The 25,196-nt window shown below is 42.8% G+C and overlaps 1 protein-coding gene across 1 annotated transcript in view; it reads right to left on the bottom strand.

The window, feature by feature from the left end:
* The window catches only part of CHRNA4 (cholinergic receptor nicotinic alpha 4 subunit), a 36,760-nt gene extending 12,314 nt beyond the window's left edge, over positions 1-24,446 (bottom strand). Inside the window, exons 1-4 of the mRNA XM_065414186.1 lie at positions 24,386-24,446; positions 22,756-22,907; positions 16,900-16,944; positions 16,693-16,802 (exon numbers count right to left, since the gene is read on the bottom strand). Coding sequence (XP_065270258.1) covers positions 16,693-16,802; positions 16,900-16,944; positions 22,756-22,907; positions 24,386-24,446 — 368 coding nt within the window. The remainder of the gene's footprint in view (positions 1-16,692; positions 16,803-16,899; positions 16,945-22,755; positions 22,908-24,385) is intronic.
* Between the last annotated feature and the right edge of the window lie 750 nt (positions 24,447-25,196).

Genomic DNA, 25,196 nt, shown 5'->3' with positions numbered 1-25,196 from the left:
GGAAACAGGCCAGAGCTGAGCAATTCAGAACAGGCTCCAGATCCAAAATTCCACCATGTCTGTGATTGTGTGGACCTGAGAAGTTGGTCTGGGACCATCTCTACTAACAACACAACAAAGTTTGTGATGAACTAATCCAGTGCTTCCCAAATTTGTTCCGCCGCTTGTGCAGGGAAAGCCCCTGGCGGGCCGGGCCAGTTTGTCTACCTGCCGCGTCCGCAGGTTCGACCGATCGCGGCTCCCAGTGGCCGCGGTTCTCTGCTCCAGGCCAATGGGAGCTGCTGGAAGAAGCGGCCAGTACGTCCCTCGGCCCGTGCCGCTTCCAGCAGCTCCCATTGGCCTGGAGCAGCGAACCGCGGCCACTGGGAGCCGCGATCGGCCGAACCTGCGGACGCGGCAGGTACACAAACCGGCCCGGCCCGCCAGGGGCTTTCCCTGCACAAGCGGCGGAACAAGTTTGGGAACCACTGAACTAATCAATGATATTTTAATCATAGAATCATAGGCCTGGTCTACACTACCCACCTGAATCGGCGGGTAGAAATCGACCTCTCGGGGATCGATTTATCTCGTCCCGTCAGGACGCGACAATCGATCCCCGAATCGACGCTCTTACTCCACCAGCGAAGGTGGGAGTAAGAGCCGTCGACGGGAAGCCGCGGAGGTCGATTTTGCCGCCGTCCTCACAGCGGGGTAAGTCGGCTGCGATACGTCGAATTCAGCTACGCTATTCGCGTAGCTGAATTTGCGTATCTTAAATCGACCCCCCCCTGTAGTGTAGATGTAGCCATAGACACATAGGGCTGGACATGACCATAAGAGGTCATCTAGTCCAGCCCCCTGAACTGAGGCAGGATTAAGTATATCTAAACCATCCCTGTCTAACCTGTTCTTAAAAATCTCCAATGAGGGTGGATTCCAAAGCCTCCGGTGGAGCCTATTCTAGTACTTCACTATTCTTGGTGTTAACAAGTTTTTCCTAATATCCAACAAAAATCTCCCTTGTTGCAAAGTAAGCCAATTACTTCTTATCCTACTCTCAGTGGATATGGAGAACAATTGAACACTGTCCTCTTCACATGTTTGAAGACTTAACAGGTCCCCTCTGAGCCTTCTCTTCTCTTGATGAAACAGACACAATTCTTTTTAACCTTCTTCATAGATCATGTTTTCTAAACCTCTTATCATTTTTGTTGCTCTCCTTTGGACACGCTGTCTAATGTAACTATTTCTATCACATCTTAAGCCCAGCGTATATGTTCTATGCCCATCTCAGACACAGATTTATTGTGGGGGAAGACACTTAACATCTGGGTGTGTCTACACTTCACTAAACCACCTATGACCGGCCCATGTCAGTGGACTCGGCCTTGGGCTGCAGGGCTATAAAATTGCAGTGTAGTTGTTCAGACTGGAGCCCAGGTTCTGGGACCCTCTTCCCTTACAGGGTCCCACAGCCTGAGCCCTGTGAGCCCGAGTGAACTGCCATGGCCCAGCCGCAGGTGTTCTATTGCAGTGTAGACATACCCAAAGGGACTCTGTTCTCCCTCTGTAAAAATAGGGCAAATCTTTCTTTTCCTCCCACCTTTGTTCTGTCTTGCCTATTTACGCTGTCAGATCTTTAGGCAGTGACTGTCTCTTACTATAAGTTTGTACAGGGCCTAGCACAATGGGGCCTGTAGACGTTAGCACCACACATAATAAGGATAATATTTTATTTGGAAAGGTCATTTTCCAAAGAAGCGAGAAAACTACTCAATAAATAGAGTCAAATGCTAATGCTGCTAACTTCTGTAATCAAGCCCTTGGAACGATGCACACACCTCATCCCGCACAACGTCCCCAGGTTCAGCATGGTGCATGTGACAATGGTTTTTTAAAAAGTTACCTTTTCACCAACATTTTCTTTCCTGCTGCGGCAGAATGTAGTGTGCTGCAGACGGGCACTGCAGCATGGGTTGTCGCTGCTCATCTCAATGCTGTGACTCCTGCTGAGTTTAGTTTGAGAGCCCTGTTTCCCTGGCTGGGGGGGATGGGCTTACAAAGATGTGGGTCAAACCATTTCTTAAATTGTCCAAGCATTTCAGATTCACCATCTCTGTCTCACTAATAATTCCAGCTGCACCCCCAGCAGTCAGAAATGAGCCCCAAAGAGTAGTCCCTGGGCCACTTCTCTCTCTTTCTACTAAAGATAAACAAAAGAGATCTAATCCCTGCACACTAGCCTATTGTCCCACTGCTGTCACATCTCATCTGAGCACTGAAGCAATAGAGCAGGACTGAGGGATCCCTATCCTAGATCAGCTCCAGCTGTGGACATGTTGGCTGGAGAAAAACTGGTTTCTCTCTATACCAGGTGTAATCATGTATTTCCAGTTTTTAGCAGAAGATTTCTCCTCTCGGTTTTTTGTTTGTTTTATTAGCTCTGTTGCTTGCCACTGGTTTGCATCACATGAAGTTTCTTCCTTGGTATCCAGCCACAAGAAGATATACCAATGCCTAAGCCTGATCGCTGTCAGAGTGTCACTGTTTCCCTCATTGGTTTCACTGCCGCCTTTTTTTACTACTATCTAATCCAGAACAGTAAATAGCAAGGTCACATTTTCAAAGAGTTGGGCTTCTGAATTTCCACCTGCTATTTTTAGGGGGCATTAAAAAAAAATCGGCCAGTCTTGTTTAAAAGTGATCCAAAATACTATTTACAATGTTTTCTGTGTGCATTAAACATTTGTTTTCCTAAGGGTATGTCTACACTACAAAATTATATCGACCTAAGTTATGTCGGCGTACAGCCACCGCAGTCATTAAATCGCTTTTGCGGGTCTGCTGTGCACTCCTTCTGTGTGTCCTCACCAGGAGCGCTTGCACTGATTTCACTAGCAGTGTGGGGCGGCTTCTGAAAGTCAGCAACAGTCAATGGAAGCAACACCATTTCTAGACTGACAGTGCGTCGACCTAAGCACTACGCCTGTATCGGAGGTGGAGTTTTTAAGCCGGCGTAGTGAGCAAGTTACATCGGTGGGAGCGACGTTTAGTGTAGACGCTTACAGAGTTAGTGAGACGTAAGCTGCCTCGCGTCGACCTCACTCTGCAGTGTAGACCAGGCCTAAGAAAGTGTAGAGTACTAGCTTTGAAGTTGTCCGGGATCTATTAACACCTACATATCAGGGTACAAATACAAGAGACCTGAGGTTTAACTGTCATGCTGTCTGAAAAGACAGAACTCTGGACTGTGCTGAAACAGAGTTAAGCTGAGGTGCAGAAAGAAGGGGAATGTTAGGCTTATACATAATATTGCCTCAGCATCCCTCTGTTACACACACACACACACACACACACACTGAGGAACTAGGGGAAATATTCCTTTAAAGTGTTTGGTGTATAATTGCAATTTTCAAGTGCAAGCATAATTCTGGGATTCGAGTGCACAATCACGCTCTTAGGATGCACACTCATCGTAACTGTACATACAAGTTAGTTGCACAAATCTGTACACGTTTTTCCTCTGTGAAATTCTGGCCCCCTTAGAAGCCTCTATTTGTTCAAGCTTATGCAGGGTTTTTGAGCCTGTAAATAAGGACACCTGCAAAATAACAAGGTCAATTTTAGAGAGTGATTTTGCCAATTTGGCCCTGCACATTTAATTGAATGCTGCTAAACGTAATCCTACGCAGTCTCCCTCTCCTCCCGCTCCAGTCAAATAGAATGAGTAAGGAGAGCTTTTGGATGTCAGAGTAATGCATGGCATTAAGTGCCTGCTATGCTAATTGGTGCTATTAATGAGCACGTTCCTTTCTGATGTGTCCACAAACCGGAGAGAGTGGCAACCTAAATGTTTAATTCATGTTTGTCGAGTCATGGATTTAATAAAGAAATCGATAGTCGTTGGTTCTGCTAATGTTGCCCGCAGACAAACAGCAACAAGGGTCTGACAGTATTCAGGTGGGTCACCAAACACAAGTTCTTGAATGCTCCACTGTGCACCCCTTTCCCTTCCACCTCTCACCCATGTCTAGTATAACCCAGGCCATCCTCTCCTCAACCCAGTCCCTAGTGGCCCTACCTCTAACGCAAATTGCCCCTCTCCTCCTCATCTTTCATCTCCTGCACTCATGTCAGAGCCCCCCATTAACTCAAAAAAAAAGCCATGGCTGCTTCACTGAAGATGCCTCTTGCCTCATGAAGGAGTTACATTCAGCAGACTCAAAGCAGTTAATTAGCAGCAGCAGCAGAGTCACCAAAGGGACTTATTTACCTTATTTTTATCTACCCAGAGGCTCAGTCTGAGGATGGCTGGCCTGAAAGGATCTCCTTGCACTTTAACTTATCAAGCAGCACAACATGACTGTGAGGAGGGGAAGCATTGTTCCTATATTACCAACAGAATGAGAGGCCCAGAAAGGTTTCTGATACTCTGACACCGAGTAACATCTTAGTCCACAGGTGACCCTCCTGACATTAGCGGGACTGCTCATGAAGTAGAGCCAACTCATGGTGGCAGAATCTTGCCTTGGTCACCGAGGAAGTCTATGGCACAGCTGGGATAGAACTCTGACCTCCTAATTCCCAGCCCTGGGCCATGTCATCGCTTTCCCCCAAATAGGGTTAGTCAAAAATGTTCTGTCAAAACTGGCTTTTGATGGAAAAACGGGGGGTTGACTAAACAAAGTTTTTCGCAACAGGTGTCTGAGTTCCACAAAATATTTTGACTTTCATTGAAAATTAGGGCTGTCGATTAATCGCAGTTAACTCAAGCGATTAACCCCCCAAAATTAATCACGATTTAAAAAATTAATCCAGATTAATCACAGTTTTAATCGCACTGTTAAACAATAGAATACCAATTGACATTTATTAAATATTTTGGATGTTTTTCTACATTTCATATACATTCTATTCTGTGTTGTAACTGAAATCAAACTGTACTTTTCAATTCACCTCATACAAGCACTGTAGTGCAATCTCTTTGTTGTGAAAGTGCAATTTACAAATGTAGATTTTTTTGTTGTTACATAACTGCACTCAAAAACAAAACAATGTAAAACTTCATAGCCTACAAGTCCACTCAGTCCTGTTTCTTGTTCAGCCAATTGCTAAGACAAACAAGGTTGTTTATATTTATGGGACATAATGCTGCCCGCTTCTTACTTACAATGTCACCAGAAAGTGAGAACAGGCATTTGCATGGCACTTTTGTAGCTGGCCTAACAAGGTATTTATGTGCCAGATATGCTAAACATTCATATGCCCCTTCATGCTTCGGCCACCATTCCCGAGGACATGCTTCCATGCTGACGATGCTCGTTAAAAAAAATAATGCGTTAATTAAATTTGTGACTGAACTCCTTGGGGGAGAATTGTATGTCTCCTGCTCTGTTTTACCTGCCTTCTGCCGTATATTTCATGTTATAGTAGTCTCTGGTGATGACCCAGCACATGTTGTTCATTTTAAGAACACTTTCACTGCAGATTTGACAAAACGCAAAGAAGGTACAAATGTGAGATTTAAGAATATGAATCGAGGTGTGGAGCATGCTTTTAGAAGTCTTAAAAGAGCAACACTCCGATGCGGAAACTACAGAACCCGAACCACCAAAAAAGAAAACCAACCTTCTGCCGGTGGCAGCTGACTCAGATAATGAAAATGAACATGTGTCTGTCCGCACTGCTTTGGATTGTTATCAAGCAGAACCTGTCATCAACATGGAATGGTCATTGAAGCATGAAGGGACGTATGAATCTTTAGCGCATCTGGCACGTAAATAATTTGGGACGCCCGCTACAACAGTACCATAAGAACGCCTGTTCTCACTTTCAGGTGACATTGCAAACAAGAAGTGGGCAGCATTATCTCCTGTAAATGTAAACAAACTTGTTTGTCTGAACAATTGCCTGAACAAGAAGCAGGACTGAGTGGACTTGCAGGGTCTAAAATTTCACATTTTTATTTTTGAATGCAGTTTTTTGTACCTAATTCTACATTTGTAAGTTCAACTTTCATGATAAAGAGATTGCACTACAGTACTTGTATTAAGTGAATTGAAAAATACTATTTCTTTTATTTTTTACAGTGCAAATACTTGTAATTAAAAATAAATATAAAGTGAGCACTCTACACTTTGGATTCTGTGTTGTAATTGAAATCAATATATTTGAAAAAGTAGAAAACATCCAAAAATATTTAAATAAATGGTATTCTATTATTATTTAACAGTGCGATTAATCGTGTGGTTAATTTTTTTCATTGCTTGATAGCCCTGTTGAAAATATAAATACCTGACCACTGAATTTTTTGGCCATAACCCTAAAATGTTCAGTATTTGGCCCAAAACTAAGTTTTTTGGGCTTTGTTTGAAAATTTTCAGGGTTTGTTGTTTTTTTGTTTGGTTATTTTGTTTGTTTGTTTGTTTTTGACAAAAAAAAATTTTTCCATGTCATTGTACCTTCAGTTCAATACCTCCCAAAAGATTAATGAAATCAGGCAAAGCCACTATTGCATTTTAGTCTATTCTGATTGAAAAATACAATGCTGATATTCAATGACATGAACGCTGCTCTTTGCCTGGGCATTTTCCTTCCAGTTTCCTGACTAGAACAAATCTTTCTGCCTGATTTTACCTTCCTGTAAAACCAGGCTGAGCAATGAAACATTCACCGTGTGTGACACTTCAATACACACTACTGTTGTTGTTGTCCTTTAAACTTTGATAAAAAACTGGAATCTCATTCAGCATTTAATGAGATCTCTGAGGCATGAGCAAATCATTCATTAATAGAACAGTACGTTTATAATTGGACTCACATCACAGGCGACTGATTATGCTAATAATGGTCCCTTCCATGTACAGCATCGTTCAATTGGCTAGGTGCACTATTGAAGTATCAGGTATTAGATAATACCAGATCCAGGTTACCAGGCTAGATGGCCTGACCTGGAAAGGCAAACCTTATGCTCCATTAGGATCCAAAGCCTCGGGCAGCTCACAGTTGAGTTTGTGCAATGAAGACTGTTACGCCTCACTGCATTTTAGGGAGGATTGGGTGTAAATTTAGACCCTGAAACATTGGAGAGAAGAGCATGCAAATCCTTTCACCCTAATGAAGATTATGGGTCCCAGGGGAAGGAGGGAGGCATCCTGAATATCTCTGCCGCTTGCACACTGGGGTGCCGTTCAAGAGGAAGCCCAAGAGCAGCGCCACATTTAAGAGCCCGTAGCGATGGAGCGGAGTAGGCAGCTAGAGCCCTAACACCAAGACGGCTGCCTCTACCAGGAGGTTCTTCAGCCTACCTCTCTTGCCTCTGAGGGGGAGGAGCAGCATAGCCCACAGATATGCCTGTGATGGAGAAGACATGCTCCTCTGGAGTCCTTGCTGCTGGCAAAGGGGAGGAGAGAGCAGCTTGACTCCTCTGGACACCTCACTGCTACCAAAGAAGATATAGCAGGTCCCAAGACTCTAACATGCTTCTCCTAACTGACACTAGGGTGACCAGATGTCCCAATTTTAAAGGGAAAGTCCCGATTTTTGGGTATTTTTCTTATATAGGCTCCTATTACCCCTCACCCCCGTCCTGATTTTTCACATTTGCTGTCTGGTCACCCTAACTGACCCAAGCCTCCAAACCTTCCGGGATTCACCCATCACTAGGTTTATATGAATTCACAAGCCAGAAGCTGGGGAGGAAAGACAGAGAGGGGAAGAGACAAGAGGACATTGCTTTATCTCTCTGTTCCTCTGATCCCTGCCTTAATTTCTTCATAACAGAGTAAAAGCACCAAATTCTCTCACTGGATATTAGGCTGAGCATTATGTTGGTGAATGCAGAGGGGAGGACACTGAACAGAAAAAAATTGGCCAGATGCTCTGCCACGGGAAATCAACTTCAATGGAGCAACGCTGATTTACCCCAGGTGAAGTTCCAGCCCACAGTCTTTATTAAACATACATCTGAGAATAATAATATTTGCTCATCTACACTCCCCTCCTAGGGGTTACGTAAAGCCAGGGAGTTTCATTCAGACAGTTTAGGGGCAGTTTACCAGTCTACATATTATAGACTAATTATTTTCAGACCTTTTTGTTACTAGAGTTCGATTCCATCTTGAGAAGTGACTTCGGAGAAGTAGTTTGCAATGTTGTGGCCGCCATGTTGGTCCCAGGATATTGGAGAAACAAGGTGGGTGAGAGATCTTTTATTGGACCAATTTCTGTTGATAAGAGACAAGTTTTTGAACTTGGACAGGGCTCTGGAAGTTTGATAGTCCCCCACCTTGTCTCTGTAAGAGTAGCACTGTTTGGTTCTATAGATATCGTCTCTCAATGATTTCTACACTGTTTCTGTTTTTTTCGACACAGAGAAAGAAAGATCTTTTTTAACGGCCTACCTTTCAAACTGAGCCTTGGAGCCAAAAGTCAGGCAGGGTCTGTTCTGGCTCACTCATTATCACCAGGAACAAAAGGGCTGCAAGGCCTAATTCTGCTCTCAGTGGGATTTCATGTGTGCAAGGAAGAGCGGACTTTGTTCCTGCAGTTGGAATTTAGTTAACAATTCGGCTGAAGAGTCGCTAACTGGAACTGAATCCAGCTCCTTTTCCCTACAGCTGTCTTGGCTGTGGGAGGCTAATTAGGGTCTGAAGCTATTGCATTGGCTTCAGTGGATTTTAGATTAGACTCATAGTCAGTCAAGTTAGCAGGTCTGACTCTGACTACACGTTCGGGGACAAACGTGTTCAGTAAGAAGGTGCCATTTTTATATAGTCATTTCTCAGATTAGAACCATATTATTGTCTCGTTCAATGAAGACAATTAAGCTGCAATATAGTTTTATAGCCGGACAGGTGACAATCATCCAGAAATACTGGCTAGTATCAAAACAAGAGCATTTTCAAGACAAATAATGTAGTCAAGATCTTTTAATTGTTCAGGCCAGAAAGGCCTAAATATCTGCCAGTAATAACTCCCCAAAGTCTTATTTTCTTCTATCAAATACTATATCAATATTGGCAGAAGAGAATTGTGGCTTGTTACAGCAGTTGTCCTCTGTAAACACCTTCTCATTGTTCTATACGCCTTCAAGATTTAATTTCTAGATTTAACTTCACTTCAGTCTCATCTAAACTTTTCACTTCATCTTTATCATACGGAGAGTTGAATTGAAATTCAAGAACTGTGTTGTTCTGCTGACACATATCAACCGTGCTTCATTTAAAAGCTCGGCCGATGAAGATCCTTTTGCCAGCTTCTGTTTTCCTTGTAGTTCAGATATACATCAGCTCATCAGATTAAATGTTTTCAGAATGCATATAAATGAGGCACACATTTATTTTAATTTGACTATACTATTTTAATTTAAACAGCGCTATAGAAGCCTGAAAATTACTTCCTTACATATATAGATATACTTAGATATTCCCGGACTTAAAGCATTTTTCTTCCACAAGCACAAACCTAAACCAAACTGGGGTTTTCAAGTTCTCTTCCCCACCCCCTAGCTAAACATTAAAGAGATTCAACAGTAACATTCCAATTAAAATACTCTCCAATGGCAAATTAGAGAAAGCTTTGTTCAGCAAATATTTTGTACAAAGGAAATAATAGCTACAAACAAATGATAGGTGGAAGAAGAGGTTTCCACTTAATTCTGAGTAGTTACAGACTATCTATATGTGTACTAGCTTATAAATGCAATAGCTTGGCTCCCTAGATGGGAAATCTTAGGTTTTACCTGATAGGTTTGGAGCTTAAAAAAATCTTATGACAGTTTCTTTGTAAGAGCCATGGTTTGCCAAATTGACCTGGAGCAAAATTGGCCCTTTCCCCGCTGTTGTGTGGTTTATTGTGCAGTGGTTGACTGCCATCATCCACCCCAGAAGTGGCTGGGCTTTAATAATGTAGTAAGCATGTGGGGCTAGATCCTGTAAGGCTCTTTGCAATGCTGAACCTGCTCATTTCCCTTTGGCTTTAGTGGGTGTTGAAGGTGCTCTTCCCCTTGCAGGATCGTCTCAGCACCTTGCAGGTTGAGGCATTTAGGTTGCAAAGCATTCAGACAAGCACTACAAAAATGTGTATGTTTTGAGCACATGGGATTGATAGGTGCCTTGGGTGTAAATTTAGCAAAAATTCATTAAAGGTGCTTCCTTTATAGACCCCTCCTAACATTTTCTACACTTCCAGAAAGAGTTTTTGGAATACAAACCGAAGAATAACAAGTTCTGTTCTATTCGGAAGAGTTATTAAACACACACACACCTCAAAACCAGGAAGTCCAACCAAGCAGCAGCGATAGCTGTATATTATATAGCAGTACAGATAAAAAACCATTCAGCTATATGTATAATATATTATAATTTATTATACATAGAATCACAAAATCATAGGACTGGAAGGGACCTCGAGAGGTCATCTAGTCCAGTCCGCTGCACTCATGGCAGGACTAAGTATTATCTAGACCAGTGGTTCTCAAAGCCGGTTCGCTGCTTGTGTAGGGAAAGCCCCTGGCGGGCCGGGCCAGTTTGTTTACCTGCCGCGTCCGCAGGTTTGACTGATCACAGCTCCCACTGGCCCGGTTCGCCGCTCCAGGCCAACGGGAGCTGTGGGAAGCAGCGCGGGCCGAGGGATGTGCTGGCCGCCCTTCCCGCAGCCCCCATTGGCCTGGAGCAGCGAACCGCGGCCAGTGGGAGCTGCGATCGGCCGAACCTGCGGACGCGGCAGGTAAACAAACCGGCCCGGTCCACCAGGGGTTTTCCCTGAACAAGTGGCAGACCGGCTTTGAGAATCATTGATCTAGACTGTCCCTGACAGGTGTTTGTCAAATCTGCTCTTAAAAATCTCCAGTAAGGGAGATTCCACAACTTCCTTAAGTAATTTATTCCAGTGCTTAACCACCCTGACAGTTAGGAAGTTTTTCCTAATGTCCAACCTAAACCTCCCTTGCTGCAATTTAAGCCCATTGCTTCTTGTCCTATCCTCAGAGGTTAAGGAGAATAGTTTTTCTCCCTCCTCCTTGTAACAACCTTTTATGTACTTGAAAACTGTTATCTTGTCCCCTCTCAGTCTTCTCTTTTCCAGACTAAACAAACCCAAAATTTTCAATCTTGCCTCATAGGTCATGTTTTCTAGACCTTTAATCATTTTTGTTGTTCTTCTCTGGACTTCCTTCAATTTCTCCTCATCTTTCCTGAAATGTGGCACCCAGAACTGGACACAATACTCCAGTTGAGGCCTAATCAGCATGGAGTAGAGCGGAAGAATTACTTCTTGTGTCTTGCTTACAACACTCCTGCGAATACATCCCAGAATGATGTTTGCTTTTTTGGCAAATGTGTTAAACTGTTGACTCATATTCAGCTTGTGATCCACTCTGACCCCCAGATCCCTTTCCGCAATACTCCTTCCTAGGCAGTCATTTCCCATTTTATATGTATGCTACTGATTGTTCCTTCCTAAATGGAGTACTTTGCATTTGTCCTTATTGAATTTCATCCTGTTTACTTCAGACCATTTCTCCAGTTTGTCCAGATCATTCTGAATTTTAATCCTATCCTCCAAAGCACTTGCGACCCCTCCCAGCTTGATATCACCCACAAACTTTATAAGTGTATTCTCTATGCCAGGGGTAGGCAACCTATGGCACACGTGCCAAAAGCGGCACGCGAGCTGATTTTCAGTGGCACTCACACTGCCCGGATCCTGGCCACCGGTCCGGGGGGCTCTGCATTTTAATTTAATTTTAAATGAAGCTTCTTAAACATTTTAAAAACCTTATTTACTATACATACAACAATAGTTTATATATTATAGACTTATAGAAAGAGACCTTCTAAAAACGTTAAAATGTATGACTGGCACGGGAAACCTTAAATTAGAGTGAATAAATGAAGACTAGGCACACCTCTTCTGAAAGGTTGCCAACCCCTGCTCTATGCCATTATCTAAATCACTGATGATACATACATATGTATGTATTTGCATGTCTAATTTGTGTGAAGATTTAGTCTTTTTTATTCTTTGTTCTACCTGTTATCTCAATTTCAGCAATTTGAGGACCAATAAATAATGAACTGGTTGCATCTTCTACCTGCTTCTTTAACAGACTGGTAGACACAGACTATGTCATTCAGAGATATTCTTCAACTGCCAACGATATGGGGAAAAATACCATATTGCCCCAGTAGTCAGAGTGTTTCCAATAATTTTAGGGAAGATCATTTCTGTTCCAAATGTCCTTCAGGTCAGTCAGGACCTCTGTCTTATTGAATGAGCCTCATCAGTTAAATAAAAACACAAACACCAAAGTTTTCAAAAGAAACTATCAACTTTCTCTTGATTTATATTAAGCCATCTACCAGATCATCTTATACCTATGTACAGAAGTCCTTTTTGCCTATATTACAACTGGGTGAATTCTTCAAAACATTTCCTGATAATATTCATTGTAATAAATACACCTCTACCCCGATATAACGCTGTCCTCAGGAGCCAAAAAAATCTGATCATGTTATAGGTGAAACTGTGTTATATCGAACTTGCTTTGATCCGCTGGAGTGCGCAGCCCCGTCCCCCCGGAGCGCTGGGCTTTACCGCATTATGTCCGAATTCAGGTTCTATCGGGTCGCGTTATATCGGGGTAGAGGTGTATTTGAACTCATTTCACATGCGATCATGTCCCTTGTGTTCATTTTCTCTGACTATTTTACCAAGTGCTTTTAACTGACAGTGAATTTTTATAGGAACAACTAACTTTAGGTGAATATTAGTATTCAGAGAGTGAATTTTGAACTCCTAAGTGCAAACATTCATACCAGAAACTTCCTTTCCAAGTGTTAAGCTCATCTAATTAGAGAATAGAAATGCTATCACATGTGTCCAATTAAAACTATCTAGAAAAGTTTGAATTTCAAATATTCTCAATGAACTGCTCAATCTGCAGATCCAAGGGCACAGTCCTCCATTGATCTGACAGATCTATGTAAGGCTAGTGTTCAGAATTCTCCACTCACAGTCGCTGGTGATAGCATGTTGCATGCCTCAGACAGGTCAAATAGCTACACATGGTGGCAAAGCAGTGGAAAATCAGAACCCATGAATTATTCTCTGAAACTGTTTGAGAAATATTTTGAATAGCAAATAAATTTAGGGAAACTGCAAAATGTTCATGGACAATAAACATGTCAAATAAATGTATTCACTACAAATGATTTCCTCATCTTTATTGAGCCTTGGGTAAGCTACCTTCACAACCATTAAAACCTCAATTATGGAACATCTAGCCTTCTTGTGAAGGAAAATAAAGGAAAAGGAGGTTTTGTCTTTTCACTATGAAATCATATTCCTCTGTTTTACATATGCTTTGTCAGATCCCATAGAGACAATTTACAGAGTCTTAGAGCTTATCTTATCAAGCCTGCAAAATCCAACAGCATATTAATTCCCCCCTAGGATATTAGTTTGGTTTTAGATTCCTTATGAATGTTGACAACCACATATACTCTGTAGGCCAAACTGGCCAAATTTACTGATTTAATTTGGGGCCCCAGAGTGCATTAATGGAAGCTTTTGACAATAATGAGCTCAGATAAGAGAATCACTGACAACAAGGGGAATGGCTTCCTTGAAGATGAAAATCTCAAATCAATTGCAATCACATCGTTTTTATCTATTCCCATAAGTTAAAAACAAGGCAGGCTTCTGTGTGGACTCATAGCCAGAAGCTTTCCCCCCCAAGCATCTCATCCCAAAGAAGAATATCAGAACTCTTTTTGTAAGCACAGTGGGGCCTTCCAAAATGATTCGCATTAAAATGGTGAAACACTGAAATAAGACCATTGGGCCTTTTCTGCTAAAAGTTCCACTAAGCCCCCTTTATACCACTCTGGCAGTATAAAGGGACCTTATAGTAGCCATGAAGTATTGACACCTACTTTAAGGTCCCTTTACACTGTCAGAAAGATATAAAGCATGGGAAGAAATCCCTATAATTATCCTCCAGGCCAGCTCATGGTCTTGCAAATCCCTTCTTGAAACTTCTCAGCCAAGGTGCCTTAAAAAACCTACATGGTCAGGCAGCTGATGTGCAGTGATCGCTGCCGTTACAACGCACTGGCATCTCTTTGTATCCCGCCTGTTCGTTTGTTGTATCCTCCTGTAGTCTCTTGCCTTACACGTCGATTGTGAACGCTTTGGGGCAGAGTCTGTCTATTTGCTCTGTGTCTGTACAGTGCCTACCACAATGGGGTCCATGACTGGTGTGACTGCAAATCCAATGATTAATTTGTATTAATCATAAATTGGTCTTTAGTGTAAAGGAGAAGCAGGTTCATTATTTCTTATACCATTGCTAACATTTTCAGGCTCTAATCCCATTACATTGGTAGGTGGGTTTGCTGCTTTTTCAGGGGCTACCTGAAAAAGATTTGAATGTGGATATTGTATTTTTTTGTCTGGTTGGTGTAGAAACAGGGACTCCCATGTGCATGTGAAGGTTGCAGGAAATGATGTGCACCTTTCCTTGGCTGCAGTCTAAGCCACTGATCATATATTAGTGTTTAGCTTGTGCCTGCTTTTAGGATAAGAAGGGCTGAGTGCCCATGAATTAATAATTACATAGGGCTAATATTCAGAGGTCCTGAGCACCCCCCCGCCCCCCGATGATTTCAGCCAGAGCTGCGAGCTCAGCACTGGTCAGGATCAGGCCCCTGGAGAATGGAAAAGATCGTTTCAATAGTCTGTAAAGTGGCACACCCTCTAGATATATATTTACCTCAACCATTTCTTAGAGAACGTACCAAACTGGAACCATGCAACTGTTAATTAAAAATGAAGACAGTTCCATTGTCAAAACTCAGTCGCAAAGTGTTGCCTGTTTAAAAAGCCATTTCTGTTTGCCATTCCAAGGGCACTCAACGCACATTCTGCCAGGGTGGCCAAGCAAGGCTACGTGTCCTCCAACAACCAGAGCTTGGATATTGCAAGTACAATAAGTGAAGACGCTCAGAGACCTTGCTAAGCCTTTAAGACCTCAGCCAATGACAAGTGACTTCATTACAATGAAAGCAGCCAAGACACAAATGGAAGAACCCAGGGAGAAGCAGTCCTGTTTAAACCAGCTTGGGAAGAACAGAAGTTTCTGTGCTTCACATAAAGCATTTTTTTGCAGCTTGTAACACAGCGGCTTCTTCTGCGCTTTCGTTAGCACTAACATGTACGGGTTGTCTAAGAAGTTAGATGTGTGATTACATGCCTAATCTGTGTATCCACTCAATGCTATTATCCCATAGGGACTGCTCCACCAGCAAAGAAACTGGACAGAGCATTGCATAGGTCACCCTGTCTCATTCCACCCCTGATGTGCCCCTGCCTCAAATATATAGGGAGCATGCTGAGGATGTGAGGCGCTAGGGCCAGGTGCTCCAGCTGCTATAATTTACCACAGCCTTTATGCCCTATGTTATGCCAAGTCACATGGCATTGTTTCTAATCCCTGATTGGGCAACTGAAACTTTTAGAAGAGGAGAATGATTAATAGTGAATATCCAGCCCTAGATGACACACCTTCCTGTGGGAATATTTTGGAGAAATAAAAATTCATGTTAAAACTTGTGATGCTTTTAGGAATCATGAGGATTGTCATCAGTACCAGGCAGCCATCTGAATCGGCACCAACAATGCATAACAGGATCTCACAATTCACGGCCAAACAAACTCAATGTTTTTATTCACAAAAATATTTGTAAATTATTTTGGTAGAGTTGACCAACATTCCCTTGCAATCGGGAATGTGCGAAAGTCAAACTCTGATGTTCCCATCACTCATGTAACATACTTTTGAACTGTGCTGATATCTCTTCTCTCAACTAAAATGCCCTCTCTACTCCTCCTTTGGATTCTAGCCCTGGAAAGCCTGACACTGAGCTTGCATAGGGCTCACTGAGAACTGAATTTGGCTACTACTGTCCAAAGGTATCAAGTAAAGAAAGCAACCACCTTCTTCTGCCGTATGTGTCCATATGACACCCAGATTTCACACACGCAGATCCAGCTGCAACAGTTTATTTACAAACAACACTAGAGGTTCCTTGGAACAATCCCAGAACCTGCATAATGATACCTAAACAGTACCCAGCCCAAGAAGCTGTAGGTAAGTTTGCAAATAATTTCTCAGAAACACTCCTCCCTTCCTCCTATTACTTTCTACAGAGAACCGATCGGGTATAAGTTAGAGGACATCGCACTGTTGCCCAGGAAGGAGAGGTTCTCAAGTGAAACCAAGACCATGACCCGTTAGCAGTTGGAACCGACAGTGTTAGGGTCCTTTTTCAGCCAATTTTGGACTGAAGGTACGTATGACATTCTCCCCGAATATTATCCGAGTATATTTAAAGGATGTGCCTTTAAAACAAAAACAAAACCCTTCCCAAACAAAACATTCCACTGCATGCACAGTTCTTCCCCTAGGGAGAGGAAGGGAGAGAAAGAGAGGGAGAACAAACCAAATGTGACAGATGTCAATGATGTTGCTTAGCGCATGACTTGAAGGTGCTCAGATACTACAGCAATTATGGTAGCATAAGAACCTGGATAGACTAGAATAGTATCAAATAGAATAGGGAGAGAAAATTACAACAATCTCCCCAGTGCAGAGAGCGGAGCAGCTTTTTAAAGGAACACAGTCGCCTTCCTGCAGCTCAGACTCACTTGTTGTAGAGAACAATATCCGGCCTCCAAATGAGTTCTGAAGGGATGCGGATGGATGTAACGTTCTCGTATTCCAGAGGATCCCAGCGCAACTTGTAGTCAGACCACTCCTGGGAAAAACAGATCCATTACCAGGGACTGAGAGGAGTTAGAATTGAAATATACATGGAAAACAAATACAAGAAAACACCTTTTGGGCTCACTCACCTGCTTCACCCACATGTTCGTGGTCATCATTTGATTCTTCTCATCCTGAAACAGAAAAACCACAAGCTCAGAAAGCAGAGGCATGTTTACTGGAGTCCGTTTTTGTAATCAGAAATAATCTCAGCAATAAACATATTTTTCAGCTAAAAAAGGCAGGTGTTCCTGGAGTTTAGCATGGGACAGAACGCACCTGTCTGATACCACCAAACAGCTGAGGCTAAGACGAGGCAGTCTTGGCAGATGACCAACTTGGATTTGTTTAACAGATTTTCCTAGAAATGTGTGTACTAAGGAGACTTTTGTTTTGAAGGACATTATAAGGCCCAGCCAAGATGAGCTCAGCACAGCACCATTGGGGGGGGGGGAGGGAGGAGAAGAATCCACAGCCCCCACCACAATGGGGGTAGGATTGTTACATTAGTCCATCACTTCTCCCCCAGTTGCCTGCTGAGCACAGCTTCACGGGGACTTCCAGGGAAGCTGTCCTATTGAGAACCAACCACATACCCCTTGCAACTTCTCCCTTGGCAGGGCAGTACCAATCTGGCTGCAGACGTGGGCTGTGTGGGGGGGTGTGGATATGTCCCCTGCACGATTTACCTTCGAACATGTCCACAGACAGTTCCCCAGCACTTCCTTTCCTGCATTGTTCTGACTGCTTGGAAGTGATGCTTTGCGCCAGACGTGCACTTGCCCTTCTTGAGTTTAAGGCCATTATCGATGGCTCTCTGCCTTTAGCTCTAACATGCATCTCTCCTCTCCAGAGTGTGTTCTACAGAGAACACACTATAGTACTGTGCTAGGAAGGAAGCTCCGGTGGTTAAGATTAGAACCAAGACCCCCCCTGGCCCCTAGCCCTTGCCTCATTCCTCCAGAGCACAGAGTTTTTCACACATACCTATCACAGAACATAAGGAAATTCCTATAGCAAATTGGTAGTTTTCAGATAGACTTGTAGTGAGAACTGGTGGGTTGGTTTACCTGTATTCAGACCTTGACACTTTGCCCTGAAAGTGTAGAGTCTAAAGCTCTTCTACTAGCGATTTGTTCACTTCTAAACTATATGCTTTTCCTGAGTTAGGAGATCTCTCTCAGCTGCAATGATTGCTCACACAAGCATTGCCATTTAATTTAAAATGTTCTTCTTTGGAAAACAATTCATATTTTCCTAACCCCTGCTTGTCTCTTTCTCTCATTTATAAAAAATGAATTTAGCACTGATAAAAAGTGACAGCTAAATTGGCAGCTGTTGGAGACTGAAACCCTCTTTTTATCCACAAGAGATGCAATGCCAGTGAAATCTTCCCCTCAGTGTCCTGCCAGATCTAACCTGCAGGGACCGTCTAAAGAGATGGTGGCTCCGTCTCCATTCTTGTTCAATCCTTGGCTTTTCTTATGGAACTGCCAATAAAGGTGCCAGCTGGTGCTACTGGTGAGAATAGCATTTGCAAATGGGACATCTGTCCATGGGGATCTTTCATATAGGTCACTGAAAAGCCATCAGGAGGTGACAACTTTTGCTTGTTACCAGCTTGGGCTGGATTTGAACTGGTCAAGAAAAAATTAAAGGCTTTATATCCTCTAATCTCTTGAGTAATTCACTCCTCCCAAGACCTGTTTCTGAGTGCAACACAGCTTCATTCTTTTTTTAAAAAATCTGTCTTGCATTTTTTATACCTAGAGTGAATTAAGGCTCAAATTCTCCGAAAAAAAAATGTGCATTTTGTGCATCTACTTTGGACATGTAAGTACTAGGTTGGTCGTTGCTTAGATTCCAGTATAATAAGGACCATCGGTAAAAATTTCAAAAGTGCCTGAGGGACTCAGGAGCAGAGCTGGCCAAAACTTTTCAACCAAAACATTTTTTTGGCAGAAAAAGTAGATTCAGTGATGCCAAAATGTTTCACAAATTCATGTCCATTTCGCTGAATTGTTCATGCCGAAAAAATCAACCCCAATTTCAGAAAAAATATCTACATTTCATTTTGACATTTTTTAATGAAATGTTTTGATTTTTCAATTTAAAACAGATTTTCATTTAGATATTTTCTTTAGTTTTATTTTTTTTAAAGGTAAAATATGTTTTAAAATCCTCTAAACTACAATGAAACATTTCATTTGACCCAAAACAATTTTTTTCAAATTTTCAATTTGCCAAAAATTTATAAACGTTTCATTTTTGGTTTGACCTGAAATTATTATTTTAATTTTTCAGAACTGCCAGTGAACTGAAAAATCCATTATTCACCCAGCTCTACTTAAGAGCCTAACTCCCACTGAAAGGGACTTACACTTCTAAGTCACTGGGGTTGAGATTTTCAAAAATGCCTCAGAAATGTCAACGGGAGTTAGGCACTTAACTGTCATTTCTGCCTTTGAGAATCGCCACCTTAGGCACTTTGGGAAATATTTCCTCGTATAAACATGACAGATACTCGGTTGCAGTAAACGCATATGCACATAGCTGGTTAGATGTATATTTGATCATTTCTGTGTGCATTTACCACATTTGCACACACAAATGCAGTAAGCATGTGTACATGGCCAGTTGCATGTGCAATTAGTCCTTTGTCTGCACATTGACCATGTCTTAGTGTGCAATCAAGCAGCGTTCATGTGCATTTTGTATGTACAGTTCTGAAAACTTGGGCACCTGCAGTATTTACATTTCTACAAAATATGTTAACTTTAAAACACTACAAATTCGCTTTAGTGACCAAAACTATGTGAGTCACTCTGCAAACATACAACCTGATGATAGCTCCGATGATCTATACAGCTCTTTGCATGTTTTGGGGTGATAGGCTCTTTCCTGTGCTAAACGTGAATGGAGTGTTAAGTTACAAAATATAACTATGTATAAATAAATGAAATCCAAGGCAAGGCATGCAAATCGCTCAGCTGTCACGAATACAATTTAATTGAACTGTTTAACGTTTGCTAGTTTGCTTGCATGCTAATTACAGCTTCTGTGTAAATAACCAAAGAAAAGTGCTTTGGACTCTGTTCAGTTCTCACAGTTTAAGGTGCTGCAGCAAAACGAATGGATTTTTGTTTGTTTGTTTGGTCTCCTCATTGGCCTGGCTTCAAAAGAGCTCAGATGTCAGTGTTTTTTTGAGCGAAAGCAGCTCACTATTAACAGAGGAACGGAGGGGTTGTGGTAGCGACACAGTTGAGGGTGGAATTTAACTGCAGAGTCTCTTTTCCCAAGGTGAATATGCTGCACTCCATGCTACCCAGCAGAGAGGGGCGTAGGAGGTAACTGGGTTCTATCTAGTCTGTTCTGAAACCTATGTCTCAGTCTCATAGTCACTTAGTCCAGTACCAAACTTTCCTCAGCTCAACAGGGTGAAGTAAGGATACAGCAGGCCAGTGGATTTGATATTGAGTTTTCTGGCTTTTGTCAGTCCGAGTCAGGATTTGAATATTGATCCTGATTTGCTTTTTTTTTTGACTTTCTGCCATTGAGATGTGTCTAGAGGAGAAACAAACTCCATTGAGAAGGGAAGGCTGCGCTTTTAACACCATGTCTGACAATCATGCTAAGTTTTCTTAAGGAATGCTGCTGTGGTAAGAAGGGGGATCGTTAGACAGACACTCAGCTGGAGTGGGAACATGATACAGGAATTGTATCAGGGAAAGGGTTATACAGGAACAGAGAGAACCTTATGGAAGGAGACGGGGAATAATTAACTAAACCTCAGCTGCTTTACAGCCCTGCCTGTCGACTGCAGTTTTAAACACAAGAATATGACTTTTACAGGGTATATTCTTCCTAGGTAAGACAAGAAAAGCACTTCAAAGCACAAGTATTGATCTCACTGTTCATGACTGGGTAGTTGCATAATAGAAAGCATCTCTTATGCCACCACAATCGTTGATGTACCATCTTTAATCTCATCAATTATTCAGACGAAATGCATACAACCTAAATACCATCAATGACAGATTTGGGCTCCTCAGCCTTTTTGTTCTGCGTGTGTACAGCACCTTGCACAATGGGGTCCCGGTCCATGACTAGGGCTCCTAGCTGCTATCACAATAATAAAATAATAATCAATGCTAAGCTCTGTTTTTTGAAGTTGTTTGAGCAAAGGCTTATATATAAAAAGATACACAACCCCTCATGCACATATGCCATTCATTTCTCAAATACCTGTATTAAATTGTATACTGCACAGATATCTTTGCCACATATAACATGGTTATAAATGTGATAAATTGTGGAACCATGTGCATCACTAATCTACAATCCTCTGTCCTGTACTCTGACCACTAATCTAATCTACCTGCGACTCTGACCACTAAACTACTCTAACATCCCGAACATGAATACACTCTTCTTTGAAACCACCCACCACAGAACCATTTTCTAATTTCCACCCAAAAGTAGAATTTACCCCTCTAAATTACAATGGCATGAGGCCCAATATGGACAATATTCAACCAGGGAGAAGTTTAAGGCCTGAGATCTCATGACTTATGAAGGCTAGAAATTGGACCTTCTTACTACTGGAAAAGGGACCTTCTTTTCTTCCCAATAGAACTCAGCAATCTAAGTGGAAGAACCACAGGGGTCATGATAACATTATGGGTGGATAAACTATTACAGGTGTTTTAAGAGGTCTGTAAACTGTATTAGCTGGAATATTTATCTGAGTCACATATGGCTGAACCCAGGATGCAGCAGCCTAGCTTCTCAGAGGGAGGAATATGAAAGTTAGCACCAATATTTCTTTCTCTCTAATCCATTTCAAAAATAGTGATTCTGTTACATAGGTGGCATATAGAGCGTACATGATGGTGTAGTATGGTATAAAGAGTTAATAAGCACTCATCTGGAATGACCTGTAAAATTCATTTATAGCTTTACTGTTTGCGTATAAGCACAAACTCATGCCAATCATTCTTGTGTACTATACTACACCATACTGTATGATCTTTCTTCTCTCTCTGTTACATACATAAGAACATAGTGTACGTATAGGTTTCTATTTAAGAAATAATTCAGACAGCTTCCAAAAATTTAATATTCAAAACAGAGATGCATGTGCACAGACACACACACTGGCATGCAAAATTAGTTTTGTGAGTTCCATGTGCAAATTGGTACTTGTGCATACAATCATGCTAGAACAGTAAAATGCAGATTTGTGTGGGTGTGGAATCATACACCTGTTTTCTTCTTTGAAAATTGAGCTCCAAGTGCCATAAAATCATGTCCTTTAAATACCATGCCAATGCATACGCCTGACTCATAATAAAAATCAATCCATTTTGTATGTCATCTATATTTTGTATACATGTAGATTCCCTTTGAGCAAACATGCAGGAACATTTTCTCTCAGCCACTATGCCTCAAAGCAGCCAAAGGACGTTCCATGTGAAGAAAGAACTTTGGGATCCTTGGATAAGATAAGTAATAAATGTGTAAACTATGTATTATGAATACTAATTACAGATCAAATTCTAAACACCTTACTTGTTTCTTACTCAGCCAAAATTAATTCCCTCAAAACTCCCCTTGAGCTTAATAGATCTATCTATGGATTTGATACCATGGACTTTCCCTTGGTTTCAGAAAGGGCATCACATTTTTTACTATAATTAATAAATAAATAATACAAGACCACCAGACTGCACACCTTGATGAGCAGTCATTGGCATGAGTTCTCCCATTAGTTTCAATAGAACTTGTTCTTATGGATAACTGTTCTTCGGTGTCAGTAAGATATTCATATTCTGATCGTGAAATAAGTCAGCAAAAACCGCACACGCTGGCTTGCATCTGGAATCACTCCTCACCCATGACCCCTAAAATCTCCACTGCTTATAGGTACAGTCAGTTTCACTTACCACGTCAATGAGCTGCGCGATGGACAATCCGAAATGGACGAGGACCACATCTGAAATGTTGGCTACAGGTCGGGACCACTTGTTATAGCCAGAGAAGAGTTTCTTCAGGAGTCTCTCCTCTGCATGGGCTCGGGTTTCCACATGGCTGCACACTGCAGGGAAAGTGCGAGACATGAAAGTGTGAAACGTTTGTAAGTTAGGAAGACCCGAGCAGAGACATTTGGTGTGGGGAAGAGGAGGGGAGTGCTTCATCTTCCTCTCTCCCTGAATAGGCCCCAGCCCTTCTGTCCTTTGGCAGACAGACTATGATGCAAGTCTTACTTATATATGTACAGCACCTAGATACCGTGGTGATGGGCACATTAGAAATGCAGACAGGTAGAGGAGGAAAGAGTATAGGTGGGCATGACATGACAGTGACATCCCAGTGACCGGACACCCCAGTGGGAGTGACCTGCACCTTTCAGCATCTACAATGCCATAGTTAGTTCACAATATGGCATGGAACAGCATCTAGGAACTGTCTTGGGGGAGGTGGAGATTGTTAAAAAGCATTTGAAATACACTGCGTGGACTGTTCTCCTGTTAAATTGGTTCGGCCTCTTTGTGGATGCCAAGCAGCCCCGGTCTTGAACAGCTGGGAGAATATTAGCAAGGTCAGGCTTTGAAGCATGGAGTGGGGTATATGAAAGGGCCACTTGCTCTGGACAGGGCAAGAAGAGGTTTTCGAGGGGAGGGGGGGAAATGGGATCAGGACATCAGTTCAGGGGCGGGGGGGGGTGTGCATGTGTGTGTGCCAGAGAGAGAGAGAGAGTCTGTGATTATGGAGATTAAACACATCAAAAAACGACCACTATCAGACCAAATTTCAACCCCCTGAGCAAAGCAAGAATGTCCTGGTCCAGTAACTCAGGGGTCACTCTTGGCTACAGCATCTGTGCGTCTGTAGCAGAGACAAAGGCGAACGGGGTCTGGTGCGGGAATTAGCTGAAGTGAAGAGCGCACAGTCCCCCTCACTGATGACTTTCAAAGTTGGAGGCTGCAGAGAATGGCTCCCCGTTCACTCGGGAGTCACTGTTGGTGATTAAAAATTAAAGCCAAGCATCGCGGAGGCAGCTGCCAGGAAAGGTCTCTGGTCTGTGCTGAAGGTGCACAAAGGCGAGGGAGGATCTGGGGAGAATGGGGGACTCAGCCCCGGGGCTCTGCCGCCCCTCTCCAGCTCTCCTGCACCGTGGTCCTTAGTTATTGTTTTGTCTGCCCTGGGTTACATAAAAACCAGGCATTAGCTGAGCGCCTCCCGCACATCCCCGTCCGCCTGAGCTGCAGCTGGGAGACACATTAACACACCGACTTTAACCGGGGGGGACCAGCCAACAGCGAGGGAGAGCAGGACTCGAGCGTTTAAATCCCCAGTGGGGTTTAACCCTTTCCCACCCAAGGAGCAGAACATCAACACAAAGCAAGACAGTATCATGCGGCGGGGGGGAATCCTCGAGGGATCTAATGGAAAGGAGCAGGTGGTTCTTTTAAGCGGGGGGGGAGGGATTCCTTGCTGCAATGGGACAATCTCCAGCTGGGGCGGGGGGAGGAAATTGACCAAGGTCGCAGGGAAACCTGCTCTGACACTTACCAGGGAAGACGTTAGCGCAAAGGAAGAGGAGAAGGTTTTCTTTAGAAACTAGAAATCCCATCGCGGAGCAGAGCTCAGTTTCTAGACTGCAAAGTCCCTCTTCGCAGCAACTTTTCTTCTCTGAGTCTCTGGATCTTCCAGCTTCATTCCCTCAAACTCCCCCCCCCCCCCCTCTCTCTCACACACACACACACACCAGTTTCTTGGAGGGGGTGGTAGGTTTATTTGCCTCCTTCTGCTCACAGCAATTTCCAGCTCTTCCTCCTGGGAGTCTTTCTCTTTCCTAGGACACAAATCCACGCAGATACTTTAAGGGGTTCACAGGTGCAGCTGCGAGCTCTTTTTTTAACTACACAGCCGCCTTTGGTTTTCTCCTCCCCGCTTTCTCTAGAGGACAGGGGTTGGTTTGCTTGCTTAGTTTGTTTGCTGTCTGTTTTTCATAGCAGAGCTATTGCAGTTTTCCCCCCTTTGGTTTTTCTTTGCTCGGATTGGTCGCTGCTGATGGTCCATGGAAGCCACTGAAAGCCCTTGGCAGAACAGAGGGAGCTAGTACAGTATGTTTGCATATTTAATCCACTTGGACCTGCCCACCTCCTGTCTAAAGAAGGGGGAGGAGAGAATCCGTGTACTTCAGCAAACAGACTGCAGGAAAGGAAGATTTTTAGAATGGGGGTAATTCTCAAAGGCCAGGGCTCCAGACTGGAAGGGAATTTGGTTCAGCTGCAGTCTTTATGGTGCCTGAACCCCAATACATATCTGAATGGAGCAGGCCCAGATCTCCAGTTAATTATTATTTATTACCCCATAAAAT

This window comes from Emys orbicularis, chromosome 12 (assembly GCF_028017835.1).
Source record: "Emys orbicularis isolate rEmyOrb1 chromosome 12, rEmyOrb1.hap1, whole genome shotgun sequence".
Taxonomy (NCBI): domain Eukaryota; kingdom Metazoa; phylum Chordata; order Testudines; family Emydidae; genus Emys; species Emys orbicularis.
Note: the sequence above shows the minus strand (reverse complement) of the source record. Positions and strands in the feature narration are given on the sequence as shown.